The sequence below is a fragment of the Tachyglossus aculeatus genome, chromosome 8 (assembly GCF_015852505.1).
Source record: "Tachyglossus aculeatus isolate mTacAcu1 chromosome 8, mTacAcu1.pri, whole genome shotgun sequence".
NCBI lineage: Eukaryota > Metazoa > Chordata > Mammalia > Monotremata > Tachyglossidae > Tachyglossus > Tachyglossus aculeatus.
In genome coordinates, this window is record NC_052073.1 from 482,078 (window position 1) to 503,126 (window position 21,049).

Here is a 21,049-nt window from a genome sequence, read left to right on the forward strand (position 1 = left end):
ATGTCGCTGGACTTTGGCAGCATGGCCCTGCAGGCCCAGCCGGAGGAAGAAGAGAGTGATCCGGAGGACTATGCCCGGGAGCGAGAGGTAAGTGTTCCGGAAAAGGTCTTCCCTTCTCTCCAAACTCACCTCCAAGCTCCTTCCCCCTTGCCTTCCCGTGGCTTCATTCCCTCCCCTGCACGCTTTATCCTGAAGGTTTTCCTCATTAGGGAGCTCTGCCTGCTCTCCTCATCTCACCTCTGGCTCTTTTTGCCAGCTTGCCATCTCTGCTCCTCCCCCCATCGCCTCCCTTCCTGAAACTTTATCTCCCTTCCCATCTATCAGGTTTCAGCCCTTCCCTTTTCATAACTCCTGAGCTACCTTCTGCTGCAGGAGGCCTTCCCATCCTCAAGCAGTGCCCTGTTCCTGCTCCTGCTCCTCGGCCAGGGGTCTAAGGCGGGGGCAGAGAGCCTGGGCATCCCCACAGCCACCCGCAGCACTAGTGAACCTATCATTCTGCTTAGAACAGTGCTTTGCACATAGTAAGCGCTTAATAAATGCCATCATTATTATTATATTCTACAAACACTTCTGTCCATCCACTGGCCTGGCATTCCCTTCTCTTGTTACATCCGGTTGTCTCTCTGTTTTTCCTCCTCACTTTAAGTCCCCTGAGCCTGCTGTCTCCCCCATTCAGATCATGAGCTTCTTGAGGGCAGGGGTTGTGTCTCTCGAGCATGTGGTCCAGTGCTGTGCACACAGGCGTTGGACTTAGAGTAAGTGGGAGTTCAGGGAGCAGTCATGGGGAGTTCCGGGCCTCCAGTCTTCCTTCCCTTGGGCTTCAGCTAGGACACGACCCCTGCCACCCACCCGGACACCTGGGGTGTTGACTGAGTGGAAGCGTCAAGCTGGTAGTGGTTGGGATTTGAGGTTGGTTAGTGATGAAGCATCCTCCCCACCCAAGAGGTAGGGGACAGAGTTGGGTACTGGGGTTTGGACCAATATCTCTATGTGTGCCTGGGGGTCATGGGCAGGGCCGGAATGGAGGGAGGGAGGGAGGGAGGGAGGCAGGCTGGGGTGAGCTTGCTAGAGCACCATAACATCTCAGCATTACGGCCAGCTGTGACCAGGACCAGTGGGGGCCGGGGCAGGGAAGAAGGAAGGAAGGCAGAGGGGAGTGTGCTATAGAACCGTAGTGGCTCAGCACTGCGGCCGGCGGAGGTTGGACTGGTGAGGGGCAGGGCCGGGGCCCAGGTTCCTGAGCGAGCTTCAGGGCCTCCCCGGCTTTGAGTAGGAAGGGCAGTAGATAAGGCCAACGACGGTGGGCTCTCCTGTGACTCAATGACGGGTACTTTTATGGGGCAGCAATTTGGCCCCGAGAGTCCCATGGGTCAGAGACCGGGCTGTGACCAGGCTCCGTCCCCCCCCCCCGTTCTATCCTGTCCCCAACCCCCCAGCTCTTGTTTAAAAGACCCAAGCTGTCCTGATGAACATTCCCTCAGGAACTAGACTGGAAACTCCCTGCGGGCAGAGATCATGTCTACTATATTGTACTCTCCTAACCACTCTGTAAAGTGCTCTGCACACAGTAAACACTCAATCCATACCATTGATGGACTGATTGAGCTGTTCCAGAGAGGAACTGGGGTGGGGGGACTGGTGACAGGAGTTTGTTCCTGAGTGTAGGATTAGGCCCGTGACCAGTGAGATGGCCCTGTAGCAGGGGGTCAAGAGAGGAGGGGTGGGCACCTGGGGGAGTCAAACCTCCTCCTCCCATCTTCTTCATCGTGCCAGCCCCACCCAACTCCCTCTCCCACCTGCAGCGTCCAACTGGCCGAGACCTCAGCCCCTCGGGTGGACTTTGGCTGTTGTGAAGCAGAGTCTCCCCAGGGCTCCTACCGCCTCCGACTCATCATCATCTGCAGGAACAGCATCACTGGCATCAGTTCATTCATTCATTCATTCAATCGTATTTATTGAGCATTTACTGTGTGCAGAGCACTGTACTAAGTGCTTGGGAAGTACAAGTTGGCAACATAGAGAGATGGTCACTACCCAACAGTGGGCTCACAGTCTAGTAGGGGGAGACAGAGGACAAAACAAAATATATTAACAAAATAAAATAAGTAGAACAAATATGTACAAATAAAATAGAGTAATAAATACATACAAACATATATAGATATATACAGGTGCTGTGGGGAGGGGAAGGAGGTAAGGCAGAGGGGAAGGAGAGGGGGAGGAGGGGGAGAGGAAAGAGGGGGCTCAGTCTGGGAAGGCCTCCTGGAGGAGGTGAGCTCTCAGTAGGGCCTTGAAGGGAGGAAGAGAGCTAGCTTGGCGGATGTGGGGAGGGAAGGCACTCCGGGCCAGGGGGATGACGTGGGCCGGGGGTCAACGGCGGGACAGGCGAGAACGAGGCACGGTGAGGAGATTAGCGGCAGAGGAGCGGAGGGTGCAGGCTGGGCTGGAGAAGGAGAGAAGGGAGGTGAGGTAGGAGGGGGCGAGGTGATGGACAGCCTTGAAGCCGAGGGTGAGGAGTTTCTGCCTGATGCGTAGGTTGATTGGTAGCCACTGGAGATTTTTGAGGTATTTATTGAATGCTTACTTGTGTGCCTAGCACTGTGCTAAGCTCTTGGGAGTTGATATACAGTCTCCGCCGCGACTCGAACACTTCCCAGGGTCCTGTCTTCTCTCCCAAGGCCCCTCCCTCTGGGGTCCCCAGAATGGCTCTTGTTCAGGGCAGTAGGGAGCCACACAAGCTTTGTCCACCCCCCCACCCCCTCCAGCCCCGCACCTCATGTCTCCGGGCAGCCTCCAGTGGGGTCGCTGGGCTTGCACTCCTGGCTCCTCGGCCTCTGGTTTTAGCTTCAGCAACTATTTTTTTTTTGTTGGTATTTGTTAAGCTCTTACTATGTGCCAAGCACTGTTCTTGAGTAAGTTGCTCCCAATCGGTCTGCACCCTAATGGTTGGTGGTCCCAGGGCCGAGCAGCACAGGTCTGCGCCCCGGCCCAGAAGGCTTCCCCAGGGGAGGAGGACCCCCTGTGCCTTCCCTGGGAAACCCCAGCCTCCACTGCCACAGTCACCATCCATCCCCTCAGAAAGGCCTGGAGGGTGGAACCAGTTACCGTCCCCAGGGTCCTCTCTTGTGACCTTGCACCGGGCTATTGCTGGAGCGTCGTTGTGATGTCGCGGGAGAGGAGCGGCTCTCTGGGAAGGAAAGGGACCGCCCTCCCCCCCCCCCAATCTCCACCCCAAACAAGCCAGAAAACATCTTGACTCCAGGTCCCCTCCTACCCGCCTCTCTCCAGCTCAGCTGGATGCTCTCTGGCCACACGTTCCTCGGGCTTCCTGCCCCTAGAAATGCTTCCCGGATTGTAAACTTTCTCTAGACAAATGGATTCTGTTTCCTTTTCGGAACTGGCCCCATCGATTCTGGGTCAAGGCGTGCAGGGTCAGTGCTCCTGGTGCCGCTGCCAGCCGGGAACCCGGGCCAGCAGGCAAACCTGAGAAGCAGCATGGCCTAGTGGAAAGAACCTGGGCCTAGGGGTCAGAGGATCTAAGTTGTAATCCTGGCTCTATCACTTGTCTGCTGTGTGACCATGGGCAAGTCATTTAACTTCTCCGTGCCTCAGTTTCCTCACCTGTAAAATGGGAACTAAGTCTGCGAGCCCCATGTGGAACATGGCTTGTGCCAAACCTGATTATCATCTACCCTAGTGCTTAGTTCACTGCCTGGCAGATGATAAGCACTTAATAATAATAATAATGATGGCATTTATTAAGCGCTTACTATGTGCAAAGCACTGTTCTAAGCGCTGGGGAGGCTACAAGGTGATCAGGTTGTCCCACATGGGGCTCACAGTCTTAATCCCCATTTGACAGATGAGGTAACTGAGCTACAGAGAAGTGAAGTGACTTCCCCAAAGCCACACAGCTGACAATTGGCGGAGCCGGGATTTGAACCCATGACCTCTGACTCCAAAGCCCGTGCTCTTTCCACTTAACAAATACCCAAAAAAAGAAAACCAACTGTGGGTCGTCCCCCCCCACCCCCAGCTGCAACCAGCGATCACCCAAGCCCACCCAACCTTGCTGGCTGAGACAGGGGAGGGGCCTCCCCTGTGTTAGGCGGCCATAACTCCCTACCTCAGCCATGCCCCTGCCCTCCCTGTCCCTTCTTCCCCAGCCCCACCACCCCCACCCCCGGGATGGGACCGTTGTATCCCTTGTGCCTACTAGAAGGAGGAAGAAAGCCAGCATCTCTTTAGGCACGTCCAGGAGCCCCTTGGGCCAGACAGCCATCTTTCAATGGCCTTCAGGTTTAAAGGCCTTTGAGAGATCAAATCCTGGGATTGAAAAGCGCAGTGTTAGAGACGAATCTGGGCAGTCAGGTGTCCAGCTGCCCTGTGTTATATTAATTAAAATTGTGGCATTTATTAAGCATTTGCAGCGTGGCTCAGTGGAAAGAGCACGGGCTTTGGAGTCAGAGGTCGTGAGTTCAAATCCCGGCTCCGCCACTTGTCAGCTGTGTGACCTTGTGCAAGTTACTTAACTTCTCTGGGCCTCAGTTCCCTCATCTGTAAAATGGGGTTGAAGACTGTGAGCCCCACGTGGGACAACCTGATTACCTTGTATCTACCCCAGCGCTTAGAACAGTGCTTGGCACATAGTAAGCGCTTAACAAATACCAACATTATTACTATTATTTATTATGTGTCGGACACTATGCCAAGTGCTGAGGTGGATACAAACAAGTCGGGTTGGCCACGGTCCCTGTCCCACGTGGGACTCCCGGTCTCAATCCCCATTTTACAGATGAGGTAACTGAGGCCCAGAGAATCAATCAATCAATCGTATTTATTGAGCGCTTACTGTGTGCAGAGCACTGTACTGAGCGCTTGGGAAGTACAAGTTGGCAACATATAGAGACAGTCCCTACCCAACAGTGGGCTCACAGTCGAAAAGGGGGAAACAGAGAACAAAACCAAACATACTAACAAAATAAAATAAATAGAATAGATATGTACAAGCAAAATAAATAAATAAATAGAGTAATAAATATGTACAAACATATATACAGGTGCTGTGGGGAAGGGAAGGAGGTAAGATGGGGGGATGGAGAGGGGGACGAGGGGGAGAGGAAGGAAGGGGCTCAGTCTGGGAAGGCCTCCTAGAGAGAAGTGAAGTGACTTGCCCAAGGTCACACAGCAGACAAGTGGCAGAGCTGGTATTAGAACCCTTGACCTTCTGACTCCCAGGCTGTGCTCTACCCATTACGCCATCCTGCTTCTCTGGCCTCCCCCCGCAACGTCCTCTTCCGGCAACGTCTGTTCTCTGGCTTGCCCATGTGGGCCTTGGGGAGGGTCCTGTGTCCGCAACGCAGGAGACCCAGGCTCTAGCTAGACCCAGCCCTGGCCCTGACCTGCCCGGTGAACTGGGGAAAGCCCACCTCATGGTCTGCCTCCTCAAAATGGGCGTGGCGGAACCTGCCTCTTCCTACCTCATGGGGTGTTGTGAGGACAGAATGAAGTAAGCATTGTGAGAGCGCTGGGGAAAAGCGGTCTTTTACACATTCCAGGGGAGATTACTCTGGGCCACATCATACTAGGCGACTCATTAGGCGACTGCTGTCTCTGAGAAATCCTTAGCTACGCCGGGTGCCCCGAGGTTTGGGTCCACTGAGACTTGGAAATACTGATTCTGCTTCCCCTGATCCCTGTGGGATTGGGGGGTGCGGGGGGGCATGGTTGGTGTGGTCCCTGTGTGATTAGGGGGGCATGGTTGGCAGTTGTCCCTGTGTGATTGAGGGCGACATGGTTGGCAGGAGTCCCTCTGGTTTGGGGACATGGTTTGTTGTGGATGATCAGAGGGGGCATGGTTGGCAGGGTTCCCTGTGTGATTAGGAAGGGGGGGTGATGCAGTGTGGTTGGACACCCTCTGATGCTTTCCTGGGGGAATCCCCCTTGTGGATCCCACCTGGGAGGCGGAGGCGACCAAGATGTGCCTCTCTTCAGTGGGGTTAAAGCCGTGGGCTCCTGGGCCGGCAAACTCTTCTGAGGGGCGATGGGTTTTGAAGGCCACAGAAGGAGGGTGGGACTGGCAACCAGCTAGCCTTGGACAATTGTTAGGGTGGATGTGGAGGTGGGAAGCCAGGAGAGAGAGAGAGAGAGAGAATGTATGTGTGTGGTGGTGGTGATGTGGTGGTGGTGGCAGAAGCAGAGAAGCAGCATGGCTCAGTGGAAAGAGCACGGGCTTTGGAGTCAGAGGTCATGGGTTCAAATTCCAGCTCCGTCAATTGTCAGCCGTGTGACTTTGGGCAAGTCACTTAACTTCTCTGTGACTCAGTTACCTCATCTGTCAAATGGGGATTCAGACTGTGAGCCCCACGTGGGACAACCTCATCACCTTGTAACCTCCCCAGCGCTTAGAACAGTGCTTTGCACATAGTAAGTGCTTAATAAATGCCATTATTATTATTATTATTATTATTATTATTATTATTAGAAGCAGTGGGCCTGGATCTATAAGAGCCTTGTCCAAGGGGGAAGAAGGCCCAGGATCAGGGTGGCCATTTCCCCCTTTAGGGTCAGCCTCCCGCCACTGGCTGCTACTGCTGTCTCTGTCTCCTCCTGGGTCTGCAAGTCCCTCCCTCCGCGCTCTCTGGCCACACGTCTTCCAAGAAGCGGGGGACGGTGGGGACAGGGGAGAAGTACTAGTTGCCCGTGGTGCCGAGGGTGCTCCGTCTTGTTCCTTGGGGGCCTCCCCATATGCCACCTCCATCTCCACCTCCAGAGAGGGAGGAGCCTCCTGCCAGATTAAGGAAACTGCCTCAGGAATCTGTGACCAGACTCGGGGGCAGCGCAGTTCTCGTATTTTCTTGTGCTCTCTTCTCGCTTGTGTGCTCTCTCTCATGCTCTCCTCTCACTGATGTACTCTCTCGTGCTCTCCTCTCGCTGGTGTGCTTTCTTGTGCTCTCCTCGTTCTGACTTGCTTACACACTCTTGTGCTGTCTTGCATGCTCTTTCATGGTCTTCTTGCTCATGTGTTCTCATGCTCTCCTGTCATTTGCACATTCTCATGCCATCTCTGGCTTGCGTGTTCTCATACTCTCCTCTCGTCACATGTTATGCTCTCTCACCCACGTGCTCTCTTGTGCTCTCCTCTTGCTCCTATGCTCTTGTGCTTTCTCTTGTGCACTCTCATGCTCGCTTGTGCACTTTCTTGCTCACCTCTTGCTCACACACTCTCTTGCTCACCTTTCCCTTGCTTGTAGTCTTGCGCTTGCCTCTCGCTCGTGTGGTCTCTCTCTCTCTCTCTCATGTTCTCTCAAGTGTATTCTCACCTCTGGCTGTTAGGGTCTCGTTGGGGCACGGAGGGCAGCAAGCAAGTGGGCACTCTGGAGGCTGGCATTTGGCCCAGGGTGGGGGCTGCCTCCTGCCTGGCCTTGTGTCCTGTTCTGTCCTCGGGGAGCCGTCCCTGCCAGAGAGCCGTCTGCAGATTTTTGTTTGGTGAGATGAAGGGAAAATATTTCTGATGCTCTGAACATGATGGAATTTAGAACCTGGCAGCAAAAAGCCCCTAAGCAGTTTGCATGTGGCTCTGAGTCATCCTGGAGGCCGTGCCCCCCCCCCCCCACCTCTCTCTCTCTCTCTCTCTCTCTCTCTCTCTCTCTCTCTCTCTCTCTCTCTCTCTCTCTCTCTCTCTCTCTCTCTCTCTCCCCCTCTCCCTCTCCCTCTCCCTCTCTCTCTCTCTCTCTCTGCCTCCCCACCCTCCTGAGCGGTGGCGTACAGCACCAGCCTTACCACAGAGCCAGCTTAGCACATCTCTCTCGTCCCTGGAACCGTCCCACCCAGCCACTAGTGACCTCACTCCGCACAGGAACCCCCCTTTCGCTCCCCCTGTCGTAGTCCTCGTCCGGGAGGGTCCAGGCCCTCCTGGCAGCCGAGCCCCCTTAGCAGCATGGCCCAGGCCAAGGCTGGCAGCCACCCCGGCCACTGAGCTCTGAGGCAGGAGTAGGAAGAGGGGTGAGCATCCTCTGCTCTCGGCCCGGAGAAATTGTGCTGCACTTGTGGAGGAACTTCCAAGTGCCCTCAGTCAATCTACCCCCAAGGAGGAGGCTGGCTTCCTGAGGGCAGAGTTTGAGGAGGACTGGGAAATGGGGGCAGGAGCAATGGAGGGCTTTACCTAGTGGGCGGGGGCCGGCGGGGGAGGGAGGGATGATGCCAGAGCCTGAGCCTCAGCGTGGGAGCCCATTCATCCCCTCCACTGCCCCATTGTTGGCCATGGCTGTAATGAGCAGCGCCCGTGAGGCTCGGATCCCTCCCCGGCCAGGCAGGCGGCCGCCACCCCTGTACCCCTGGCCTTCTCTGGGAGAGCTATGACCTGGTCATCTTCCCGACTATCGTCGGGGGGCTGCCAGCCAGGGATGTGGAGCTCTACTGTTCCCAGCTCCACCTGTCTCTCTTCCCTTCTCCTCCGGCTGTGGGGACCTGTTCGTCCCCGACTGCAGCATCTCAGTGGAGTGGGATCTCTTCATGTCTGTGGGGCTGGGCTGTGGACAGTGAGTTCTTCTCCGAGGTGGGCTTCGGGACCCCTGTCTTCACCCATCCGGGCCCAGGGCTGGGCTGAGTTGGTGTGGCCGAGAGCCTTGTTGGAGGAGAGTGAACGCAGTAGATTTCAGAATGGATTTAGAATGTTTGCAAGGCTGTGGGTGGGAATGGCCCGCTAGCCTGTGGGCTTCCTGGGGCTTTTCGCTCTTGTCCCTCATCCCACACCTGTTTGTTTCTGCGCAATAGTAACCCTGAAGGGAGCAGAGGTTTTGGGACCCTGGGGAGAGTCCAGTGGGGCCCCAGTGTGCGTGCCTGGAAGCAGAGAGGCGGCGGCGGTGGCGACATGCTCTGTAGCCCCCACCAGGAGCAGAGCGGTGGCAGTGGCGGTGGCATGCTCCGTAGCCCCTGCCAGGTGGGGGCCCAATGCCTGGAGGCCTTTGGCCCTGGACCCAACCTCCCTGAAGGGTTAGAGGAAAGCGTATGTTCCATCCGGCAGTCCTTACTTCAGGTAATGGTGGAATGTTGGTGGGGGTCACTCTGCCCATGCGTGTGTGCATGCCCATGCCCAGGGCAGCTTCCTGGGCAGGGGGTGAATCCCAGGTGGAACTGCTTCCTGAGAGAGCTGGGCAGTGTGGATTTTCCCTTGTGAAGTCTCACACCTATTGAGCCCCCCAGGGGCTCCTGGCTTTGTTGCAAGCCATAATGTCGCATCTGGCTGGTTTCTCCATTTTCAGCTAATCCCAGGCCAGAGCAGATGGTGCCGCCCGGCCCAGCCACCTCCCTCCCGCCCCAGCCACCTCCCTCCCGGCAGCCGCCGTCTGGCCACTTGGCCAGCAGGAGGCAGGCGGACCTCAGCTCCTTCTGATTCTCCCTGTCTCTAGGCCAGCTGAGCGGGGCGGTGTCCTCTTTCTCTTCTCCTCCCCACTCCTCTCCTCTCCCCTTCCCTCTCACTCACAAGAGAACTACCGGAGTCCTCTGGGTCTCGGCTTAGGATCCTCGTCACCCTTTTCAAGTCCAAGTGCTTATCCTAGCTCCCGCCCAGCCCCAGGGGGCCTGGCCCTCACAAAGCCACCTCCTCCTCCACCCACCCCCTGCCCCCACCTCCTCCTCTGCCTGCCCTCCCTCCCTTCGCATGGCTAAGCAAGGAAGGAGATGGGACAGGGACGCAGAGTGGGCATCTCGGCTTTGTTTTCGGGCTCCCGTACCCGAGCAGGGCAGGGCAGAGGGCAAGCCAAGCTAGGCAACAGTCACCCGAAGGGACCTCAGTCAGAAATTCCTCTGCCACTGTAGCCAGGGGCAGCCTGCTGCTACCTATTCTAGAGCCACTCGCCAGATGATGAGGATATTTGGGTGGGTGGGGCACTGGTCTTGTTTCTCTTGACGTGCCCACTGGGCTCAGGTTAGGGCATCAGGGACCCCACTGTGGTTGGACCCAGACAGTGGGTGAGTGGCAGGGCTCAGGGCTCTTCTCCCCACCCCCACCCATGCTTGGGGATTTCAGCAGAGTAGGCCCACTTCCTCTGCAGCAGCAGCAGCACCGGGGGCTGAACACCCTGGGGAAGAGGCCACTGATGGCTTTCCGCCCTCTGGTGCGGCTGTGAACCTTCCGAGGCCCGGGCTGGGTTTGGGGCGGCTTTCCGGGTGGGAAGAAAGAGATTTATGTCTGCCCAGCGAAACGGGTGAAATAGGAGAGTCTGCAGAAGGCCCGGCTCCTCCTTCCCGGAAATGATGTGGCTCAAATCCCTCCAGCCCTTCCCCTACCCCGCTTCTCCTGGCCCCTCTCCCCGTCTCCCTCCCCCTCCTGCCACCCCGGCTCTGCCTGGAGGGGGCAGCTAGACTGCTGATCCAGGCGTGTGAGTGTCAGGAGGGGCCAGCAGAGCTCAGGTACCAAGTTGGGCAAGCAGACTCCGACCCTGGACTGTCTTGGCTTGGCCAGGCGGCGTGTGAAACTCTGAACGTCTCCTGGCTCAATGGAAAGTGCGTGGATTTGGGAGTCAGAGGACATGGGTTCTCATCCCGGCTCCGCCACTTGTCTGTTGTGTGACCTTGGGCAAGCCACTTAACTTCTCTATGCCTCAGTTACCTCATCTGTAAAGTGAAGATTAAGACTGTGAGCCCCACATTGGACAACCTGTTTACCTTTTATCTACCCCAGTGCTTAGAACAGTGCTTGGCACATAGTAAGCGCTAAACAAATACAGTAATTATTATTATTATTATTGTTGTTATCCTTGCCATGGGAATCCTGGCAGAATCCCTTCCAAGCCCGCCGTCTGCCCCACGCCCCCCCGACTCACCGATTCTCCTGCCACCAGTCTTGCTCTGGCTTGTCTGCCCCTGAAAAGGCTCTTCCCCTTACTCTGATGGTGTTAGGGTCTGAAAATGGGGGGAGGTAAGTGGGAGTGTGAAAGGAGGGCATCCCTCTCCCCCTCCCACCTACATTAGGGGCCTGCCTATGTGCACCTCTTCAAGGTGATCTCATCTTGCATTTCAGAAGCCATCAGCCTCCAAGCCCCACTGGCCTCCAACAGCCAATTCCCAGCCCACTTGACTTGAACAGACAGTCTGCTAGCCCTCCATCTTCTGAGCCCACTTGGAGTTTAGGGGACTGACATTCAGGCCCTCAGTCAATCAGTTACTGGGTGAACCTGATGGAGTTTACAGAAAGAGTCAGCAGAATCGGGTGGGGAGGATTGTTTCCAAACCTAAGTTTTGGCTGCTATACACTGAGCTTTTTTTCTTCAAGATACTTGCCTTATCCTATACCAAGACATCCCAAACCTCCAGTCACTTGGGCCAACACATTTCATTAATTAGAGAATCAGTGTTGGCGCGGTGGAAAGATCACGGGCTTTGGAGTCAGAGGTCATAGGTTCAAATCCTGACTGCCAGTTGTCAGCTGTGTGACTTTGGGCAAGTCACTTAACTTCTCTGTGCCTCAGTTACCTCATCTATAAAATGGGGATTAAGACTGTGAGCCCCCTGTGGAACAACGTGATCACCTTGTAACCTCTCCAGTGCTTAGAACAATGCTTTGCACATAGTAAGCGCTTAATAAATGCCATTATTATTATTTTTTTTAATTCCAAACTTCATCTTTCAGCTCCAGCAATTATTGACCGATCTTCCACATGATATGCTGGACGATGACCTCTCTTCTCCAGAGCTCAACTCTTCTCGCTGCAGTGAGGAGATCCCAGCCGGGCAGTAAGAAAACAACATTTTCCCTTGCTCCCTTGAGCGTTTTTAGACTACTAGGCTAAAGTTTCTTGCTCTTGTCAGAGAGAGCCCTTAGGTGTTAAAGGAAAAGTTTCAGTTGTCCCATCAGAAAAGTGAAACCAGGAGGGTATGCAAGTTTGGGCAATGCATGCTAAAGAGTTACTAGAGCTTGAGAGAGGGAGAGTGTGTATGTGTGCGCAGGCACGCATGGGCAAACGTAAACGTGTGTCCATGAATTCCAGAGGGAGAGTGGCACAACTTCGGTGTTTTTTCTCTCAAGAACTCCCCCGTCCTGGGAGCAGATCACCTGGAATGAGCATCCGGTGCTGCCTTCCCCACCAAATGTGAGTTCTGGGTGAGGCTGGGGGTGACTTTTTGGGACCCAAGGGCCAGGCCATGTACGACTTGTGACCTGTGACCTCCCTCTGCACTCTGGTAACAGGGCTATGAAGACGGCCCGGATCTGTACCCACGGGACAGCGGTGTGGACGGCTGGACCCAGCCTCCCGGTGACCACGAGGGCTACAGTGCCGGGAGGCCCCGGGACGGTGTGAACGGGGATGGGCTCGGTCTACCCAGCCACCTGGAACGCAGCGACTTGTATCACCTCCCGGAAGACTTCAGACCGTTCACTGGAGCTCCGGAAGAATTTTCAAGACAACAAAGCCCAGTTGGACACTTTCCAGATGCTCAGAGGGAGCAATTTCAGGTACAAAGTTAAGGTGGCTGCTTTTGGAGAGGGTCCCTTGCCTCAGTTTCAGCTGCCCACACTTGAGTTGGCTTGGGCACTGACCTGTTGGCAGGCCAGGCTACTTTCCATTTGAGGCTCTGGCTAGCGGGCCATCTGGCAAGGGCAGCGCTGTGTCAGGGACTGCAGGAAGGGAGCCAGTTCAGGGCTGAGCAAGCAGCTTCAGGCAGCCCATGTCCCGGCCTTGCAGGCATGGCATTGACAGCCTGGCCAGGGCTGTGCAGAGGGAACTGGCCCAGCAGAAGAGCTGGCCAAACACCATGGTCTCCTGGCCTCTGCTGGGAGCTTCTTTCTCTTCTTCCCATGTCCCCCATCGGCATCCTGCTGTCTTTCCCCTCCGTATCTGGGAGAGTTCCGTCGAGGGAGGAGACATGATCCCTGCCCTCAAAGTACTTACAGTATTCTGAGTGCAGAGCACTGGACTGAGCACTTGGGAGAGGACCATCGAGGACAAAATTCCCCCCTTCAAGGTTCTTACAATCTGTTGTATCCAGAGCACTGGATTGAGTACTGGGGAGAAGACCTTCAAGGTGGCAGACTTGATCCCTGCCCTCAAGTAGCTTCCAGTCTAGCAGGCTACAGAGAACAGAATGAACTGGTCATTCATTCATTCATTCATTCAATTGTATTTATTGAGTGCTTACTGTGTGCAGAGCACTGTACTAAGCTCTTGGGAAGTACAAGTTGGCAACATATAGAGACGGTCCCTACCCAACATCGGGCTCACAGTCTAGAAGGGGGAAACAGACAACAAAACAAAACATGTAGACAGGTGTCAAAATCATCAGAACAAATAGAATTAAAGCTATATGCACATCATTGACAAAACAAATAGAATAGTAAATATGTACAAGTAAAATAGAGTAATAAATCTGTACAAATGTATATATATAAGTGCTGTGGGGAGGGGATGAAGGTAGGACGGGGGATGGGGAGGAGGAGAGGAAGAAAGGAGCTCAGTTTGGGAAGGCCTCCTGGAAGAGGTGAGCTCTCAGGTAGGGCTTTGAAGGGAGGAAGAGAGCTAGCTTGGTGGATGTGCGGAGGGAGGGCATTCCTCCAGGGGCCAGGGGAAGGACGCGGGCCGGGGGTCGACGGCGGGACAGGCGAGAACGAGGTACAGTGAGGAGGTTAGCGGCAGAGGAGCAGAGGGTGCAGGCTGGGCTGTAGAAGGAGAGAAGAGAGGTGAGGTAGGGTGGGGCGAGGTGATGGAGAGCCTTGAAGCCGAGAGTGAAGAATTTTTTCTTGATTCATAGGTTGACAGGCAGCCCCTGGAGATTTTTGAGGAGGGGAGTAACATGCCTAGAGCATTTCTGCACAAAGATGATCCGGGCAGCAGAGTGAAGTATAGACTGAAGTGGGGAGAGACAGGAGGATGGGAGATCAGAGAGGAGCCTGATGCAGTAATCCAGTCGGGATAGGATGAGAGATTGAACCAGCAAGGTAGCAGTTTGGATGGAGAGGAAAGGGCGGATCTTGGCGGTGTTGTGGAGGTGAGACCGGCAGGTTTTGGTGACGGATTGGATGTGAGGGGTGATCGAGAGAGCGGAGTTGAGGATGACACCAAGGTTGCGGGCTTGTGAGATGGGAAGGATGGTAGTGCCGCCTACAGTGACGGGAAAGTCAGGGAGAGGACAGGATTTGGGAGGGAAGATAAGGAGTTCAATCTTGGACATATTGAGTTTTAGGTGGTGGGCAGACATCCAGATAGAGATGTCCTGGAGGCAGGAGGAGATATGAGCCTGGAGGGAGGGAGAGAGAGCAGGGGCAGAGATGTAGATTTGGGTGTCATCAGCGTAGAGATGATAGTTGAAACCATGGCAGTGAATGAGTTCACCAAGGGAGTGAGTGTAGATAGAGAACAGAAGGGGACCAAGAACTGACCCTTGAGGAATCCCTACAGTAAGGGGATGGGAGGGGGAGGAGGAGCCCGCAAAGGAGACTGAGAATGAATGGCCGGAGAGATGAGGAGAACCAGGTTGAGAGAGTGCAGATGGCTCAATGTGAACCGTTGACACCAAGAAAGAATGTCAGACACAAGGTCTTCTGATGGTGCTGGGCCTCAGATTGCTGGGCCTCAGGTTTTGTTTGCCCTCTCTCCACTTGTGAACTTGCCAAGCAGCGCTATGCCCCTACCGATTGGCTGAGGGGGCGGGGGCGATGTCTGTCATTCTTTATATGAAGGCCGACCTTTCCCTTCCACTCAGGATTCGTCCTCAGAGGTGCCAGGATGGGTGGTCTGTGAGGGTTCCACTTGCCATGAAGCCTTGCCTGGGCCCGGAGGCATCACTGACACCCCGGGCCTTACCAGGCGCAAGGAAAACAATCCCACGAAGCCACAGCGAGTCTGTGTGAATCGTCACTTGAACCTACTGTGAACCCCTGAGGGGACGGATGGTTGATCCCTGGAGGACCGTGGGACACGTCTTTTAATCGCAGGTTTCATTTTTCATCTCACCGCAGCCATTTGTACCGTCCCGGGTTCCCAGCAGCCAGCCCCTGGGGCCATATAAAGTGTCCTACAAACCATACCCGGCCCCCACCCTACACGATGGCCCTTTGACCCAGGACAAGGAGGCAAGAAAGAATGGAATATTTGAAGACTTGCAACAAGAATTTTTGGGACTTACTGAACGTAAGCATCAACTTTTAAAGACCCCTTTTCCTCAGATTATTTAGCTCTGCCAGTTTGTCTGATATTGCAGCATCTTTCATCATTCATTGCCCCCTCACCAGTGAATGAAAACTTAGGGTTGGGGTTGCGTGGGGAGCTGCGTGAATGGATTGGAGAATCCCTGGGAATGGATTGAGGAAAGCTTCCAGATTAATCAATTAATTAATTAAGAAGCAGCATGGCGTAGTGGATAGAGCACAGGCCTGGGAGTCAGAAGGTCATTAGTTCTAATCCTGGTTCTGCCACCAGTCTGCTGTGTGATCTTGGGTAAGTCATTTCACTTCTCTGTGCCTCAGTTACCTTCTCTGTAAAACGGGGATTGAAATTGTGAGCCCCAAATGGGACAGGGACTGTGTCCAACTCGATTTGCCTGTATCCATCCCAGCGCTTAGTGCCTAGCACATAGTAAGTGCTTAATAAATACCATCATCATCATTATTATTATTATTATTACTACTAATAATTCTCAGCCCCCAAGCTGGTGGTTGGAAGGGATGATCTGTGGGGACCCTGAGATTGCTTTTCTGAACTCGATATTGGCTGATGATTTTCCGGGTCATTCCCCCCTCCCCCTGGTCCAGGCTCACCTACTCCATTCGCACCCACTCGGTCAGCTCAGGGTGCCCTTCCAGCAGGCAGACTGCTGCACCCATGGGGGCTGGCTCAACGTCGAAGCACACTCTGGGCAGGGATTGTGTCTGTTTATTGTTATATTGTACTCTCCCAAGCACTTATCACTGTACTCTGCATTCAGTATGTGCTCAATAAATATGATTGAATGAATGAATGAGAGGGCTCCACAAGGTTTCCTCCTGCTCACTTGGGAATCGGATTTCATCCAAGCAGTTCTAATCTCGTGTCTGGACTGCACTTTGGACTGGTCAATCAGTCAGTCAATGGTATTTATTGAGCACTTAGTACAAAGTACTGTACTAAGTGCTTGGGAGTTGGCCGCCCAGATCCCTACACTCAAGGAGCTAACAGTCAAGACAGGGAGACAGACATTGAAATATAAATTGGGGAAGCTCTGGGGAACTGAGAATGAGGTGAGTATCAATTGCTTAAGGGGTACTACGCGCTCACTCGTTCTGCTTGGGAGAGTACAATAAAGTAGAGTTGGTAGACACAATCTCTGCCCTGAAAGTGCTTCCAGTCCCCCAGATAGGCCAGAGTGCCCAATCCCTGCCTCACTCCATTTTCTCTTCATCTCGTGACAGAATCAGCCGAAAACATGCAGGTCCTTCAACTCCAAGTGCTTAACAAAGCCAAAGGGAGGCAACTGGAGGAACTCAGTGAAAAGCTGGAAGAGAGCGGACGCCAGGTTAGGTACCTGAACCACCAGCTTGCAATGGTCAGAGGTAAGCGGGTTGGGTGCCGACCCCCGAGACTCCCGGTCCCTCCTTATTCACTGTAGGCCTGGACTCCTCGTTGGGGGATGACAGGAACCACTTCATGTTTCTGGCCTAGACTTCCAGGAGCAAGATCCTTTTCAAAAAACCTGACCGGGGGGATTGACGTTTCCCAAGGTCTTTCTAAATCTCAGAGAGGTTTGAGATGATGTGTCTAGTTGGACGTTGCTCTCTGGTGTCTAGTTCTGCAGAGGAATGGCATCACCTGCTCTGACTACCTATTAGTTTCAGGCCTTTGAGCCTGATCTGTGTGTTTGAGTATGAAGGAAAATCCTGCTTGGAGAGAAGCAGGAAACCAAGTTTATGCAGTGGAAATACTGAATGACTGCCTCTGACTCTGTTTAACAGAGTTTGGTACTGCACTCCTTAGGGGGCTGGGAGTCGGTTCACCCCTTCCATGGTCAATGAATCGAACAATCACCCTGGGCTCAATGCTAGGGAGAGTATAGTATGGTAGAGTTGATAGACATGATCTCTGCCCTCAAGGAGCTTACAGTCTAAGGGCAGAGACAGATATAAAAATAAATGACAGAGGGGAGATGGCAGATTTTAAGGATATTTACATAAGTGCTGTGGGGTGGGGCAAGTATCGGAGTACTTAAGAGCATAGGTGATACAGAAGGGAGAGCGAGTAGGCTGGGGAGAGGAGGGATGATCAGGGAAGGTATCTTGGAGGAGAAGTGATTTTTGGATGGCTTAGAAGATGGGGAGAGCGGCAATCTGTTGGCTAGAAAGGAGAGGGCGTTCCAGCACAGAGGGAGGACATGGGCGATGGAGAGACAGATGAAATTGTGAAGCAAAGCAGCTGCAGTGCCAGGGAAAGGTGAAGGCAAGAGGGGGGCAAGAGACCCCAGGGTGCTGGAGTGGCGAAGGGCTTGCGGGTGAGGGTTAAAGTGCTCACTGAGCAGGGAGTGGCAGAGCGGGCTGGAGCTCAGGACCGAGAGCTCTGGGTGGCAGGGCCAGTGGAGACGGTGAGTGGGCTGGAACTCGGGCCTGGGACCTCGGGGCAGTAAGTCTGGGGGAGCAAGGAAGCGGATCGGAGGTTGGGACCAGGACCTCTAGGAGAGTGGTGGACCGGGCCAGATCTTGGGTCCGGGACCTCTGGGCAGCAGAGCGTGCTGGAGCTCAGCACCAGGACCTCTGGGCAGCCAGGCCAGGGGAGGGATGGAGTGGGCCAGAGCTTGGGATCGGGATCTCTGGGTAGCAGGGCCAGGGGAGCAGCATGGGACTTGGGACTGGGATCTCTAGGTGGCAGGTGCACGCATCGGCTGTTCGATCTTCTCCAGGGCCAACTGACTCTCCAGACCGAGGCATCCAGCAGAGGTGCAGGGCCTCCTCCTCGGCCCTCCTGGCCCTTCTGATTAGTCGGCTGTCAGCTGTCAGTCAGTCACTGGTCCATGGGCCACCTCAGTCGGGGCAGGTCGATGGGTCTGCCCACAGCCTCGGATTGGGGTCCCAGTAGCCGAGATGGCCTGGATGAGGGCTTTCGCCCACTGAAATGTTATCTTTCCTTAGACGAAAAGGCTGGTTTGACTCTCAGCCTCCAGGAGACTCAGAAACTCTTTCAGAATGGAAAGGAGAGAGAGGTGCAGCTCGAAGGCCAAGTAAAGATCCTGGAGACTGAAATCCAGACACTGCGGACCAATGAGGAGCAGGTGATTATTTTCGCTTGCCACCCCTGCACCCAGTGAGGGAAAGCTCTCCCGGGGAAGGCACATGCAAGCTGGCCGCGGATCCCACAGGTTGTCCGGCAGAGCTGCCGGCTGCAGCTCCTGTGGGTTGTCTGACGGAATCGCCAGCCCCGCTCCAGAGTCCATCTGTCCCCCAGGTGGCACAGAAGGCCGGGGCGGCCGAGTCGGCGGTGGAGAGCCTGCAGCAGCAGCTGGCCGAGCTGCGCCGCACGGACACCCTGCAGCGAGCACGGGAGCGGCACGAGGCGGTCATCACCGCCCTCCGGCGCAAGCACGAGGAGCAAGCATCGTCTCTGCAGCAGGAGCTGGAGGTGGCCAGGGTGGCCCTGCAGGAGCAGGTGAAGAGGTCCGGCCCCACTGGGCTGTCTGGAGTCCACCCCCGGGGCAGCGTGATAGCAGGGGCTGGTTTGCCCCAAAAGAGCACTGAGGGTGGGGTGATGGCTGGCCTTTGCTGGGCTCTGAGGCCCATGGTCCCCGCTGGCCAGACTTCATAGAGCAGGCTGGGCCTCAGGACGGCTGGGGATCGACTGGGAAGAGAGAAATGAGATGTGGAATGCTCTCATGGCGTGTTTGAACTCAGTCGGAGCCTGGTCCTCCTCCACACGGCTAGGGAGCCAAGGGTCGGAGGCTGCAGACTGATCCGGGGAGCAGGGGGGAGCCAGCTGTCTCCAGCACATGTTCCAAGGTTGGTCTTGATATCACCTGGCTTGTGATTGCTCCAAGCGGGCTAGCTCATTTCCCCGCCGCCAAGATCTCCCGGTCCCATCCGTGTCGGTGGGGAGACGGAGAGTGTGCTTCCACACTTCCTCAATCTGCTGGCATTGCGGGGAGATGTTCCAGGCCCCCTCAGGGGTCCCCTCTTGCTGCCTGTTTTTCTCTAGCTGCCAACAATACCTCTCCTCTTCCTCCCTGATGATCTTCCCCCAAGTCCTCCCCTGGGCCTCCGACACCCCGTGGCCAATCACTAACAATTAGGTTCTTGGTAGCTGGACACCCAGGTCCTCCTTACGCAGCACAAAAGACCCCACAACTCTCCACCTGCTGCACTGAACCCCCACAGTCACCATCTTGGAGATTGTCAGGTGAGGGGGCCGGAGGGAAGAGATGAGGATTTTCCTCAGTCCCCCAAATTCAAATGAAAGGCTCACCAGAGACAGGGGAAGCCTGTAATTTGCTTTTGTACCTAATCACACTCCAGTTTCCCATAGAAGGGTTCCTGAGGCTGAGAGGAGAAGGCCAGGTCCTTCCTGCTATCCATCAGATCCTGCTGTCAATCAATCAGTCAATCAATCAGCAGCTTGGCCTAGTGGATAGGACATGGGCCTGGGAGTCAGAATGACCTGGGTTCGAATTCCAGCTCCACCACTTGTCCGCTGAGTGGCCTTGGCCAAGTCACTTTGCTTCTCTGTGCCTCGGTTGCCTCGTCTGTAAAATGGGGATTAAGACTGTGAGCTCCATGTGGGACATGGAATGTGTCCAATCTCTTAGCTTGTATCTCCCCTAGCTCTTAATACAGTACCTGGTACAAAGTAAGCGCTCATCAGGTGCCATAAAAAAAATCAATGTCCGTTGACTTCCCTCCTGGGCACCCGTAGTCAGCCGAGTCCTTGGAGTACCACGGAAGTCACGATGACCACTCGAAAAATCTTTCCTTCTAGAAAGACCTTTGCTGTCGCCTGGAGGCTCACGTGAAGCAGGCTGAGAGACTGCACGAAGAGAGTAAGCTAGAGAAAACTGAAATCATCAGCCGCCTCTCCCGGAGTCTGGAGGAGAGTCAGCAGCAGTGTGCCAATTTGCTGCAGGCAGGTGAGGCTCTGGGCCTGGGTGGGTCAGGTTTCAAGACTTGGGCTTTTCTTGACTTGGCTCTCCAAAGGGGAACCTGAAAGGTGATCATGGGTACAGCCATTCATCTAGTTGGGGGTGGGGCCACAGCAGCCGCCCATCCAGTTAGGGACCGGAAACACATTACGACACTGAAGCGTCTTTCAGTAAACGACATCAACCCCTGGTCCAGGCCCCTGGCCCTAGCAGTCCTAGGCAACAAGCGGAAGAACTGGGTGGTAATAGTAACAACAGTAATAATTACGGAACTTGTTAAGCGCTTACCATGTGCAGAGCACTGTAGTAAATGCTTGGGAAAGTACAATAAAACAGTTGGTACACTCAAATCCTACCCAAAAGGAGCTTACAATCTACCATGGGAGATGGACATTAAAATAGAAGAGGAATAGGGGAAGTAGTAGAGTATAAGACTATTTACATAAGTAGAATGTTTTCATAAGTAAAGAAGATAAATCAGGTCAGGCACAGTCCCTGTCTTTCATGGGGTTCACAGTCTCTCTCAAATTGGAGGGAGACCAGCTATTTAATCCCCATTTTGAGATGAGGGAACCGAGGAACAATGAAGTTATATGACTGGCTTCAAGTCACACAGCAGGCAAGCGGTGCAGTTGGGATTAGCACCCAGCTCCTCTGACTCCCAGGAGTGTGTTCTTTCCACTAGGCTATACTGGGGAATGAGTGGAGTCCACTCTGGGCAGGCAGCTGCCATCCCAGTCAGGGTCCACAGGGCCTTGGGTAGCAGTTTTCGGGTCTGCAAATGGAAGGCTTAGTGGAAGAAGCATTGACCCAGGAGTCAGGAGACCTAACATATTCAATCTGTCAGCTCTCCTTCACAACATCGCTAAAATCCCCCCTTTCCTCTCTATCTAAACTGCTACCACACTGATCCAACACTTATCTGATCGTGCCTACCGTATCTGCCCCCTTGCTGGTATCCCTG

General features: G+C 54.5%; 1 protein-coding gene across 1 annotated transcript in view; it reads left to right on the plus strand.

The window, feature by feature from the left end:
- Positions 1 to 21,049, plus strand: part of CEP152 (centrosomal protein 152) — a 46,676-nt gene continuing 25,627 nt past the window's right edge. The window contains exons 1-9 of the mRNA XM_038750354.1: positions 1 to 87; positions 11,633 to 11,736; positions 12,029 to 12,092; positions 12,191 to 12,457; positions 14,957 to 15,128; positions 16,385 to 16,525; positions 18,092 to 18,231; positions 18,405 to 18,605; positions 19,926 to 20,073. Coding sequence (XP_038606282.1) covers positions 1 to 87; positions 11,633 to 11,736; positions 12,029 to 12,092; positions 12,191 to 12,457; positions 14,957 to 15,128; positions 16,385 to 16,525; positions 18,092 to 18,231; positions 18,405 to 18,605; positions 19,926 to 20,073 — 1,324 coding nt within the window. The remainder of the gene's footprint in view (positions 88 to 11,632; positions 11,737 to 12,028; positions 12,093 to 12,190; positions 12,458 to 14,956; positions 15,129 to 16,384; positions 16,526 to 18,091; positions 18,232 to 18,404; positions 18,606 to 19,925; positions 20,074 to 21,049) is intronic.